This window comes from Pleurodeles waltl, chromosome 5 (genome assembly GCF_031143425.1).
Source record: "Pleurodeles waltl isolate 20211129_DDA chromosome 5, aPleWal1.hap1.20221129, whole genome shotgun sequence".
In the NCBI taxonomy this organism is placed as follows: domain Eukaryota; kingdom Metazoa; phylum Chordata; class Amphibia; order Caudata; family Salamandridae; genus Pleurodeles; species Pleurodeles waltl.
In genome coordinates this window covers 86,075,983-86,089,582 of record NC_090444.1, presented here as the reverse complement: position 1 = coordinate 86,089,582, position 13,600 = coordinate 86,075,983, and the positions used below count along the sequence as shown (strand labels likewise).

The following is a 13,600-nucleotide window of genomic DNA, read 5'->3' as shown; positions in this document are numbered from 1 at the left end:
TTTGTAAACTCTGCAACTGCTCTCAGGAGCTCACTTTAGCTTCCACTCAATGAAATAACAAAAATAAATTGGAAATCTGTTGTCTTACACGCCAGCAGGTGCATTGTGAGAGACTGGTTGATAGCGCCAGCGAGATTGTGTATCATTTTCTCTTGTTCTGCGCCAGAGTTCATGACCTGCTTTGTTAAAATGAATGAGTCCTAGGCTGTAATCCACATGGACAGTGAAGGATGGGCTCCCACGCATAACGGAATGATATGTTACCCGCAGAGAGCACAGAAATTACTTCTTTGTTCTGCCCCATCCCCCACTTCACTCACTTCCCCTTCCTGTGTTGTCTCCCTTCCTTCCCTTACTGTGTTGTCTCCCTTCCTTCCCTTAGTGTGTTGTCTCCCTTCCTTCCCTTAGTGTGTTGTCTCCCTTCCTTCCCTTAGTGTGTTGTCTCCCTTCCTTCCCTTAGTGTGTTGCCTCACTTCCTTCCCTTAGTGTGTTGCCTCACTTCCTTCCCTTAGTGTGTTGCCTCACTTCCTTCCCTTAGTGTGTTGCCTCACTTCCTTCCCTTAGTGTGTTGCCTCCCTTCCTTCCCTTAGTGTGTTGTCTCCCTTCCTTCCCTTAGTGTGTTGTCTCCCTTCCTTCTCTTAGTGTGTTGTCTCCCTTCCTTCCCTTAGTGTGTTGTCCCACTTCCTTCCCTTACTCTGTTGTCTCCCTTCCTTCCCTTACTCTGTTGTCTCCCTTACTGTGTTGTCTCCCTCCCCTCCCCTCCCTTCCCTTACTGTGTTGTCTCCCTCCCTGGGGCCTTGTTTTGACATTATGGCTATCTGTGCCTGCTTGTCACCTGTGTTAATATGTTTCTGAGATGCCCCTTTCTTGGGAACATCCCTGTGCACTGTACTGCATTTTGTGATCTGATGCATTAGTCACTCTCAGTAGCCCTGATTTGTACATAATTTCACACCTGCAGGTCATCGGGATGCACTACTTTTCACCGGTGGACAAAATGCAGCTGCTGGAAATCATCACCACAGACAAAACGTCTCCTGACACTGCTGCATCTGCGGTGTCTGTTGGCTTGAAACAGGGAAAGGTCATCATTGTTGTTAAGGTAAGTGTAGTCACTAGTTTGGTGCAATAATATCCTAAGGCTTCCGGTATCCTTCGAGACAGTGTAGGGTTCTACTCTGCAGGTCCACAATGTGTTTCCACAGCATAGGAACCATTTTTAGATTCACTAGAATTAATTATAATCTCCAAGAGAAAAGAGACTAGTCACAGCTCCTGAACCTGGACGACCAAGCGAGAGGTTCAGTATTGGTAAATGTCTCTTCTGCCTTGCTCTGTGCAGTTCTCCCCGTTAATTTCTTATCCTCCTGCTTTCAAACTCCAGGCTTTGAGTGGGGATTGGCAAGTACCAGAGTGTGTTAGGAAAGGTAGTTTAAACCAGGATTAAATGAACCATAGGCCATCCACTTGTTCACAATAGAGTCTACCTGCTGCAGTATTATCCTGGGATGGATTCCTAACAGTTTCATCCCTCTTCCCCCTTACTTAAGTAACCCAGATAGTATTAATCCAGCTGATGGCACATTCCAATGTGTCTTCATGAAAGTAATGTGCAAGGACATAGCCGTCTGCACACAACAAACTATGAGAATAGGTTTTGAAACAGTGGTCAGTCAGATCAATGTCACCACTATACTAAAACCCCAGTGCTGCTCGGTGCTGTTAGTGAGTAGGCCCTAGATGTAGATGTGGACTTTACGTATTTGATCATCATTTCAATGGACCGTGTAGGTGCAGAAACCTGGATTCTAGCTTTGTGTGAGCTGCCATGATTACTTATAAATATATATTTATTTCTTTTAGGACGGACCAGGATTTTACACCACCAGGTGTTTGGGGCCCATGATGGCTGAGGTTGTCAGAGTTTTCCAGGTTTGTACTGGGATTTTTTCATAGTGCAGATACACGCTGTTTCTTTGCAATTGATTCAGTCTCTATATTTTTTTAGGGTTGAGCCTGCGTCGCATGCGCTCGCGCATGTGTATCGCTAGCGAGACGCTTTAGGGATTAGAAAAGGGCTCGGAGCCGTGTCAACGTCACGTCAGTGTCTTTCATTGGCAAGTTGGCTTGCCTGTTAGAATCCACTTCTTTTGATTAGTGGAAGGCACGCATACGTCATGCCTATTCCGGTGTTTAGCCCTCCTCGAGCGCAGCAACCAAGTACAGAAAACATGCGAGGCTCGCTGGGTTTGTGGACTACTTTTTCTCTGTTTTCGCAGCGCGATCTCGCTGGGCAGAAGTCCAGCGCTTCGCATACTATCGACCTTGTTACTCAGTTAATTGCACTTTTGCCAATACTTTTATTAGTGTGAACTGTAGCAGCGCGATCGTGCTGTTTTTTTTTTATTTTTTTTTTTTAACGCATGCAGATCATCTCTGGCATTAATGCCTGCCCTCCCCCATTGATAGTCATTGGCTCCCAGGAGAGCGGCAGCAAGCCCTTGTGGCTGGAGTCAGACCGCCATGGAGTTAAGTCTCAGCCTGACATCGAATTCACACCCCTCAGCTACCTGGCACCTCTACGCCCCCACCAGCAGCGACAAGAATATTTTCCCTGATGTACACAAGCGCCCCTGCGCTCTGGCCTGCTTATTAGCCTTTAGATGTGAAGATATGTGTGCGGCGTGCGCTCAAACTTTTTTTAAACGTTTCAAAACAGCTTCTATAAAAGCCAAAAACATTCATTTTGTATAATTCAAACTTTTGTCCGCAAATACTCCAGCAGTCAGTTCACACGTGCACCCTCGGCCGGTCTCATTTACCCACTACTCTGTGGTGACCATGTTTGGAGTTATTTTTTTTATTCCATAACAAGAACAATAGAAGATTGCCTCCGCAGCAACCACAAACGCTCTTCAAATTGGAAATGCTATTCTTATTTCACACATTCATGTGCAAGCATTTAGAAGCCACTGACACCATTTTTAGTAACAACGTGTGTGTAAGTAGGTCACACTCAGTCTCTCTCACACTCTTTGTTCCCCTCTTTGTAACCCCGCTGACTTTTCCTCTCTCTCTGCCCGTTCTTTCTCCATCTCCACTCTCTCTCTCCCTCTCTCATTCACTCTCTGTATGTCTCTCATCTCTCTCTCAGCCATTACTCTTTCTCCATCTCCCCTCTCTCTCTCTCCGTCTCTCCTCCTCTCTCTCATTCACTCTCTGTATGTCTCTCATCTCTCTCTCTCAGCCATTTCTCTCTCCTTCACCCCTCCCCCCCCTTACCTCCCCTCACCCTCTGTATGTCTTCTCTCTCTCAGGCCTTTCTCTCCCTTCCCCACCCCCCACCTCCCCACCTCCAACCCTTTCCCTCTGTTCTCCTCTTTGTCACCCCACTCGCTCTTCACCTCTCTCTCTGTCTCTCTCTCTCCTCCCCTCGCACTTCTCTTGTTTCTCTGTCTCTCTCTCCTACCTTATCTCTCCCTCTCCCCCTGTCGTTTTGTCTTGCACTCTTTCACTCTCACTGCCTTTTTCTTTCTTCCTCTGTAATATTTTGTCACACCAAATTCACACGCTAATAACGACAAATCACTTGTCTGTAGGCATATATTGCTGTCATTGTTAAAGACATGGAGTTAAAGAATAGATAAAAACAAACCAGGAATTAATACCACAGCAAAAAAAAAGAATAAAACCCGCAAAACAAACAGTATATAGATAAGCACATTATATTATATTAGTAGCATAACGGAAGCACCCGTACACTAGAAAAGTGTCCCAACAGAAGCAATGTGGTTTCGTTGGTGGGAGGGGACACCTGGGAGTTGATTGGGGCCTAAGAGAAGGGGGGAATGGGAGCCAGGGCGAACAACAACAGCTGTTTCTAAGACGGATGACACGCACGTTGAAGAAAAAGAAGTCAGGGAAACCCAAATGTAAAGTTGTTGGATGGTCACAAAGCAAAAGCATATGAAAAGGATAGCGTAACTGGTGTAACAAGAATGAATAAACACAAATCACCACACAACCATACAGGTGCAATTCCTAATATCACAGTGGTGACAGCTGTGCACTTTATATTTAAGAAAGGGAGCAGAGATGTTTGCACTGCACCATGGATTGGCGGAGGGTGGACAGAGAAGCCACGGAGACTGCTGTGAGCCACAGTTACTAGTACAGTCAAGTTTTTTAGGGTCGAGCGCAAAGCGATTTGTCCCATGCTGTAATCTCTCTTTGGGCTTCTAACCACGCCCATGTCACGTCAGTCACTTTCATTGGTTTGTGGGTTTGCCTTTTAAAATCCGCTTGCTTTCATTTGTGAAAGGCTTGCATATGTCATGCCTTTTTCGGTGTTTAGCCCTCCTACACAGCACCGGTAAACTACTAAAAACTTACGAGCCTCGATGTTTTCCGCATGGTGTCCGGACTACTTTATCAATTTATTGTTTTTTTTCTGTACAACGCTAATAGCTCTAACTCGAACAAATGTGAGACCCGTTGCATTGAAAATGCTTGTTATTGATTTGTTGAGGGCAGCTTACATCACCATAGAGGTGTATTACCCAAGGACATAAAGGCACGAGGGTAGATAGTTAAGTGGGATCAGAGCATACATAGTAGTCTTCGTGAAACGCTGAGAAGTGATCAGTTTTTCAGATGTTCTGTGGAAGAGCTATCAGAGATGAGAGGCCAAGACTGCAAGCGTAGCCTCCAGGCTGAGAATTGCAATTATGGGAGGTTTGCGTTAGCTTGCTAGAAGACAATGAGTTCCCTATAAATGAGTAACTTTAAGGCAAGAAAAAAAAGGCCCTGTTAGTAAACAGCCTAGTACAGCACACAAAGAAAGTGCAGCAGGATCCAAGTCTGTGAAGCCGCCGCAGAAGGGCCACAGCTCTGAATGATTCTCTGGAGTCTGTGGATTAGAGACCGGGTCAGGGGTCGAGGGAGGCTACAGATGTGGTCTGGTACACAGAGGGTAACTTTACTGAAACATGGACCTCTTTTGGGGTGATTCAAGTCGTTCAGCTTTTTTCCTTTTAAATAAAATCAGAGCTGTTTTATTGTTATTTCGGCCTGTTTTTGGATTTGTATGTTCTGGGGAAGCGTTTTGAGTTGGTGTTGACAATTGATTTATGGAGTGAAGGGGACCAAACTGTTCAGAAATTGGGGAAAAAACTATATCACAGAAGTATGCTGTTTATCGGGGAGCTAGGAATTGAGGAAAGAAAGGAATTCATAGTGCTGATGTGTGGAAGTGAATGAATAATGGGGGATAAAGATGAGGAACTGCGCAGAGTTTGAGTGAGGTGGGTAGGTACAAGCTCCACCAAGGGGAAAGTTGAAAATCTCTCTGTCAATGGAGGTGAATTTGTAGGAGAAAAAAATTGTTTGCAGACATTGGAGACAATGATGTGAGGAGGCAAGAGGCTGGAGAGCTGCTGAGTCGGGGGACTTTGTGGATCCATGAGTTCTAGTTGGCTCGCTTGGTAGAGAATACTTTTTTTTTAATATGCATCATAAGATAAAGAGTTTTGAAATATATGAAATAGCTTTATGCTATGAGCATTCCAGAGTTAAGTTATCCCATGGCCTGGGTGGTTTAAGGGAGAAATAATTGGCAAAGGATTTTGGTGGTGTTTGAGGGGGCCACCCTTACTATATTAATTTAAAGAGGTCATGCAGAAGATGATGTAAGAGGAAAGCCCTAGTCAAAAGCAGATGTGGTTAATGGTGAAGCAAGAGTATTTAAAAAGAGACTGAGTGACCTTATTGGAGATAATGAGGTCACAGGAAAAAGTAATTGGCGATTCTGCTGTGACTCTGGATAAAGTATTAAATGAAGGAGACAAGTTTGTGATGTGCCTGGGGAGAGGACAGTTGTGAATTTAAGGCATTGCGACTGGTCGAATTTTGGACATCTATTGTAAAAGCAGGGGGTATCCTTTCAGAGTGGAGGTATTGTGCCGAGTGCTTGCCTGCCGCATGCATGAGTGCTCTGGAACATTTGGGCGGAATAAAGTTAAACTATCCAAGCTGTGGTCTGTTCTGCAGTGGCAGTCAATCTGCCTGTCCTTGTCTTCCGTCTCAGATTTGTGAATTGAAAGCCCGAGTGCTTCTTTGCTGACTGGGTTATAGTAAATCAGTTCTTAGCTCTTCTTTGGAACTGGACTGGTGGGGAGCTGCAGTTTAACATAATGAAAGCAAAGTGTTTGACTTTTATTTAATGGTGGTAGTTCATTTTAGCACTGTTTCTATTCCTGATGATGGGTGTGGTCTCAGGATAGTTGAATGGTTGTATTCTGTGCCTGTCATTTTAATGTATTGTATTCTCATATAGAAGGCTTTGCACTGTAAGGCAGATGCATCTCTCTACTAAATGTGTGCATATTCTTCTTTTTCCCTGCCTAATTGTAGTGTAGAATATCTTTGAGCATTACAAGCGTTTAGCCTTAGTGTTCTGGACAAGTACAGAGCTTTCCTGAACACTTAACCCCACAAAGTTTCAGATTAAAGTAGGAAATGATCACATTAGCAGCACAGGCTGATGCAACAGTCCTTTACAGTACTTACCCGAACAAGGAAGTATACAGAGAAGATGGCACTTGAAGCGTTCAGACTCAGTTATTTCATTCCCTACAGTATTCCACATGCACGGAGATAGGGTTTTCCTTTGAAGCTTTCGGTCCTGCTCTTTTGTTGTAGATATTTTTAACACTGATGTCCAATGAGGACACAAGGAAAAACATGAAGTATTCACAATGATTGTGTTCATTATAATCAAAAGCAGGTGAGTTCTGATCAGTCACTTTGTAGAATTCAGTTTAGCATGAGAAAAACATGTCCTCTCCTGCCAGTGTTGTAGGGAATGAGCACTGGTAGCAAGCCTGATGTTAGTTGGTTCTGCATAGCCTTCTGTGCCTGGTGAAATAACTAACTGGACACAATGAAGTTGGTTTTCAGCATAATAAAGAGGTCATGAAATAATGCAGTGTATTCAACATATATAATGAATGATAATTTTAGAATGGGTGCTTCTCTGTAGATCACAATCACTTGGATCACATCAGTACTTGAGCTATCACATCACATATTTATTCTTACATCAGTCACATATAAAGAACAATGTCCACATACTGGAATCAGTGCACTGTTCATACTGTATGACTGTCTGATGAACATAAGCTACTAATTAAACCAAACTGATGAGGCACTGTGGTTGCAGAAGTGGATTGTGCCATAGGAGTGCACAATAAAAGATGAAGTTTCACCCTGAAAAAATTCATTGAACAAAACATGTTTGCTGTTTTAAAGAAATATGAGCAATTAATCAATAAAGAAGTGATCTGATAACCTGGGGACTAATGTGACCTAAGTGATTGGGATCTATTGAGTGCCTCCTATTCTGAAATTGTTTGTATTTCTGCACTTGTGACAGCAGCATCTTTAGCAGCTGGCTGCTGTTTGAGGTGGAGCCCCTGTGTTTAACATTGGAACTTGAGAGTGCAGCCATGTGACCCATAACTGTTTGTGATTCCATATATAACGAAAGATGCGGGATGCCAAACTCATGACATTATGGAGTGGCTAGACTAATAGTATGTGGGCAAGTCCAATATTTATTTAAAGGTTTGGCTATAATCTACAGATTTCTTTACTCACTACTCTCTGCAAACAGAGCACTGCTGGAAAGATGCACAATTGTAAGAATGTCCCTAATTTGTGTTGTGGTTCCTTCATTTTTTTCCTGTCTGGTTTTGCTGGCTTTAGAGCTACCGCTTTAGTTTCTTCTAACTGATGTTTTCAGCTTTCCTGTAAGGCCCTGGTAAATGGTGTGGAAAATGTACCAGTTGCATGGACGTTAACCCCTTTACTGCTGAGGATACCCCTGTGTTGAGATTTTGATGATGTTTTGACAGTTTCCACTTAACCGATCATAACTTTTGTTCCACCAAAGGTACACAGGCCAAATTTGTGTCCTTTTTTCCACACATGATTGGGAATCTAAGAGTATCCAGTGTGTTTGGATTTCCTTAGAGTGCACCATGAAAATAGCCAAAATGTAGCACAACGTTAGTGGTGGGTTGAAAATGGGGAAAAGTGTTGTGCAAGAAAGTGTGTGTTGTTTTTTTTTTTCTCTTAAAGATGGCATCTGCAAAAAAGTATTTTTTTGCGTGGTTGGCCCATTTATGTGGACTGATGCTGCTGTGTTTGTAACTCTGTGCATTAGCGCACTGCTAGCCAGTCCCTAGGATATGTGTTTTGATGGTTAAAACCTGATAAAACTGGCTAATTCCCAATTGCCAAATTAAATTTTTTGTGAGGTTCTAGTATAGGGTGCAAAAAAATATAGCAAGGCCATGGAAGTTAATTTCCACCTGTGGACTGCACCACTAGTCTAGCAGAGAAATCATGGATTCAGGCCTACATGTGTAGCCTGACTACTGCAGGTATTAAACCTGTCTGCAGAACTGTCAATCCTGTTTGACAGGAGGAAACCCTGCTTTTAAACATTGTCTCCCCTAAGTAGGCCTTGCTGTCAACAAGGTATAGTGCCTAGTGTTTTAAAGTGAAACATGTTAGAAGTTACGGTTGACATGCTGCTACTGTGACTCGTCATCTAAAGCTGTTGTCACTGTATGAGGTTCTTACTTGCTCCATAAGAAATGCTACAGTACAGTTAAAATATTTTCAGTATCTTTTGCTTAGAAGTTTCTAATCTGTTCATTTTAATATTGATTTAAAGTCAACTTCAATAATGAAGTTGGATTCTTGATAAGTAAACAGTCACTTTTGGAAAGTTATACTTTTTTCCAGCTTAATTTCTAGTGCGCTAATTAGTGTGCAGTTGGCCCTGTCAGTGCTACCTTTGATGGAGCATGAAATGCTGGTCTCAAAGCACAGACAATGGCTTTGCCCTGACAGACTGGCCTCAATGACATTTGTGACACAACATAACCCAGCAATGGCAGCTGAGTAGGTTCCAGGAAATTCACTAACTTGAAAGAGACCAGAGGGTGGTCGGCACATTTATAGTTTAGTGATCAGGGAAGCATGGAGTAGAGGAGTCTTTTAATCCTACAATACACTTTAACCACCCTTGCTCTAATGTAAGTGGACGAGTGAGCTGACCACAGAACCAGTTTGGTTTAGTTGAGTATGATAAGCCTAACTGCTCGACCAGACCACCCCAAGAGAACATTTGGGGTGTCATTTGTGCCTGTGAAATACCACTGGGGTTTGCCTAGACTCTTTGCACAGTGTACCTCATTTTGGTCCACTATATAAAGAGCCAGCTTCCTACATTGGTGGTACAGCGGTGGGATAGAATACTTTGCGTGTTCTGTACCACTCTCAGTATTATAATTTCACTAAAGAGTCCACAATTGACTTTAGTTACCCAAAAATATTTTTCAAAATGTTTTTTTGTTATTCTTCCAAATGTCTAATCTGGTCTGTTAGGTCCTTGGTCAAGTCCCCCAGTCCTTGTTGTTAGAGATCTAAAAAGTTATAAGGTAGTTAGGCCTTAAATACTGTTTTGGATTTTTGTTTAAGATTCTAAAAAGGTCCCTGCTATTTTATAAATCATGTCTGAGGCAGCAGCTTCCTCCCAGGAGCTCAACCTGTGCCCCTACAAAAACCTGAAATGTGCTCAACTTAAGGACCCCTGCCAATCATGGAAGCTTGCCATGGGTCCTAAACCCACAAAATCCCACCTGCAGCAGTTGTTAGCAGGAAATGACAAGGCCATGGCAGAAAAAGAATCCCCATTTGGGAACAGGAGGTTGAGGAGGAGGATGATTCTCTCAGGACTCCCTCTGATAGTAATAAGGATGATTCTCTCAGGACTCCCTCTGATAGTAATACTACTGGAGGTACTTCTGATAGTACCCCAAGGGATGGAGACAGTGGAGATGCTGAACTCCAAAAAACTGGCTAGGAGGATAGAGTTAGGAAAGGATTGAGCTGGGTTTAGAACCTATCTCTGGTGGCAGCAACAACTTAAATGGGTGAAAGGAACCAAAGGAATTGTCCCAAAATATGAGAAAGGTGGTGATATCACCAACTGGTTCTCTGCCTTTGAGAGGGCTTGTCGAATGAAGAAAATCAACCAAAAGTACTGTGGATCTCTACTCTAGGAGCTGTTTTCAGGCAAATGCAGGGATAGCATCTGTCCCTTCAGTAGTCCAGGTCCTATGACCTCATGAAGGATACCCTGATTGAGAGCTTTGGACTCCCTACTGAGGAATAAAGAGTCAGGTTGAGGGAGACTTCGAAGACCCAGAGTTAATCCTGGGTTGATTTTGTAGACTTTTCAGTGAAAACAGTAGGTGGTTGTTTAAAAGGAAGTCAGGTGCACAAATATGATGGGCTTTATAATTTAATTATGAAGGAACATCTGTTAAGTAACTGTACTTCTGAAAAAATGCATCGATACTTGGTGGACCTGTCTCTCCCCAGCAGTTGGGTCTGAAGGCTGATCATAGGGTTAAAACTAGAGTGTCCAAGAAAAGTCAGGGATGGGTTGACCAAAAGAAAGGGTCAGGGAAGCCCCCAAAAGAGAAGAAGGCGGACCTCTCTAAAAAGAAAAGAAAAGGAGTCCTCTGAAGGCCCCCAAAAAACTGTTCAAGAGGGTGGGCCCCAACACTCCCCACAAAACAAAAGTGGGTACCATGGGAAAAATTAGGATGCCACAAAGGCTTGGCGTTTTTACTTTAAGCAGACAGGGCACCAAACCAAGGACACTTACTGCCCTAAAAGCAAACCCACTAGTGTGCCCCCAGGGGGTTGCCAGTGTTGCATTTGAGGATGATTCCTTAGATGAGGAACCCCTTGTAGCTTTTAACTGCAAAATGTGACCCAAGGTTGGAGATTCTAGAGGGGAGCAAACACTTCCTCCACCTACTGGCGAATGGAATCCCAATCACTGCCCTGAGAGATATCTGTGCCAGTCACACCATTGTGCATGACAGGCTGGTACTGTCAACCTTTAGCCAAAGTTCAGTGAGCCAAGGATATTCTGCACCAGTAAGGAAGAACTCCAAAGTTGGCAATGGTGAAGCCCAACCTGACCCACAAGAAGTCCTGACTAGTCAGACAACTCTTAAGCATGAGATGGTGGCTCCTCAGCTAACAGAAGAGAGAGTGGAAGAAGGGTGTTTACCACAGGAAGTAGTAACTCTGCCCCCCCTCAGCAGACAGGCCCCCTGAACCCAAAGAAGCCTATAAGTTAGCCCCTACATCTGTTAGTGAAGAGCTAAAGGTGTGGGTCTGGGCACTGACAGCTGTCAGTGGCCTCTGCAGGGTGTTAGCCTTTATGGCCCGCACTGTCCTTGGCATGGCTGTCTGACCCCCATGCCAAATGGCAAGCTAGGCCCCCTATCTGTTGTGATGGGGTTGCTGAAGTTGTGGGTAACCTCTTTGGGTAAGCTAGGGAGTGCCCTGGCTAAGATAGGGTTAGCATAGGTGGACACAGCTGGTCCTAGAAGGAGAATGGATGAGGAAACTAAAAGGGCAGACAAAGAGCATTTTAAAGGGGGTCCTAATACTGACCTGGACAGTAAGATGTAAGGCACAGTAGGCCCTGCAACCATCCAGCCTGTTTCCTTAATCTTTCTTGCCTGACAGACTAGGAAGACTCCCAGTTGATGGCCGAGTCTCCTGGCCTGTTGGCTCAGGGTGGTGGTTGGAGGGCTGGAGGAAGCTTGGTTCAGGTTGCAGTACCCCCCTCCCTCTCCACCACCACATGAACACACACTTATTGCCTGGTTTTTGATGCAACTTTGGCTGAAGTGCACTGGGTTCCTGCTAACCAGGTCCCCAGTGCCAGTGTTCCTTCCTCAAAACAAGACACCTGGTCGCTTGATCTCCAAGTGACCAGCCCCTTTAGCACCTCTGTAAGTCCCTAGTAAGTGGTACCCCTGGTACCTATTGCAAAGGTACTCTAAGAGCAGCAGCACAACTTGTCCCACTCTAAGAGACCCAGCACCAACCTCATGCAGACTACCATTGCAGGCTGCGTGACATGGTGCTCCCATTTGTAAGTCACTCTTACAGCAGGCCTTATAGCCCTAAGGCAGGGTGCATTATATTACATAGGTGGGCATGTCTGCAAGAGCAGATATTCCCCTGCTATGTCTTTGTCCAAAGCCATTTTAAGTACATGTGCTGGACACTACTTGATGGCTTCAGTGAAACTAGGGATGTTGGCTCTCAAACATCTTGTATTAACAAACCCTCACTGATTCCAGTGATGGATTTATTAATACATGTACCCAGACGGCACCTTAGAGGTGCCCCATGAATACGTACCAACAGCTTGTGGGCTCACTGACTAATTCTAGCCAGCCTGCCACCAACAGACTCAAGTCTGAACCCCAAGGGTGAGAGCCTTTGCTTACTGGAGGTCAGAAATAAAGCCTTCTTTGGGAGGGGTGTTAACACACCCCTCCCAACAGGATGACCCACAAATCTGCATTCCAAGGCAGGAGGCTTTAAAGAAGCTCTCTGCTTTTAGTATGCAGAACTGGCGCTTCTCAGAGGAGGATGCCGCCCCATGGCCCGTTTGGCACCTGGGCTAGCGGGAGAATTAGCTATGTAGGAGGTGTGTTGCATTTCCAGCTGGACACACCCCTAGGGTGACCACCCTGAAGCGAGCACAGCCCTAGGAATTTTGTTATCTTGTTTGTGGTGGTATTAGGAATGCAGTGATGCCCACTCCCCAAAGGAAGTGGTCATCTAGGGGGTGTTGTGACCCTGAGGGTCAGTAGCCCATTGGCTACTACCCTTCACTCCCCCTTAATGGAGTATTTAGGGGAGCCCCTGATACCAGGACTTAGATCTTCACTGCACACAAAAGGAGTGGACAAGAAGCCTACTGAGCCTGAGAACCGAGGAGCACGACTGACTTGGCGCCAACACCGCTAGCCTGCCTGATTCACCCAACCCTCGAGGAGCAACTGATCTGTCCTTCCGCTGCAGCCTCCAAGACACTGGCAGAGCTGCTAGTGCTTCACAGATCACCAAGAAGAACTCCCTTGGAGCAGAGGCGCTGCTTCCCTGCATTTGCAGACAACCCAGGAAAGAACTTTGAGGACCCCCCACCAAAACCCGACGCAGTTTATCACCTCTGCACCTGAGCCGCCTAGCCAAAGCTGAGGTGGGCCAACAGTGTCAACGTGGTCCCCACGCCCTCCAGAAATGAAGCCCGCCTTGAGTTTGCCTACTGTGGACTTCACAACTGCATCTGCAGCCTGTTTCTACGGACCCCCCTGCAACCGCGAGTGAGCAGGAGACAACGACCCGACGCCTCAGGACATCTCAGCACCAAGGAGAAGAGAACCACAGATGTCCCCAAGTCTCCCAGCCTCAGAGACCGGAGTCCACTTCTTGGCTTGGTCAGACTTTGACCCCCAGTACACACTTGCAGACTTTATGCAGGCCCCCCCTGCAACCGAGAGGAGCCTCCTGAGGGGACTTGTTGGTGTGGCCTTGGACCCTGTCCCGTACTCAACTTAAGTCCTGGAGAACAGTCCCGTAAGTCTCTGTGAAGTGTCCAAATGTAGTATGTGTTTTTCCCCGTAGGATAGCATTACTGCACCCACAA

The 13,600-nt window shown here is 45.1% G+C and overlaps 1 protein-coding gene across 1 annotated transcript in view; it reads left to right on the top strand.

Annotated features, from left to right (window-relative positions):
• The window catches only part of HADHA (hydroxyacyl-CoA dehydrogenase trifunctional multienzyme complex subunit alpha), a 109,114-nt gene that overhangs the window by 76,318 nt on the left and 19,196 nt on the right, over positions 1-13,600 (top strand). The window contains exons 15-16 of the mRNA XM_069233659.1: positions 962-1,102; positions 1,864-1,932. Of these exons, the coding sequence (XP_069089760.1) occupies positions 962-1,102; positions 1,864-1,932 (210 nt within the window). The remainder of the gene's footprint in view (positions 1-961; positions 1,103-1,863; positions 1,933-13,600) is intronic.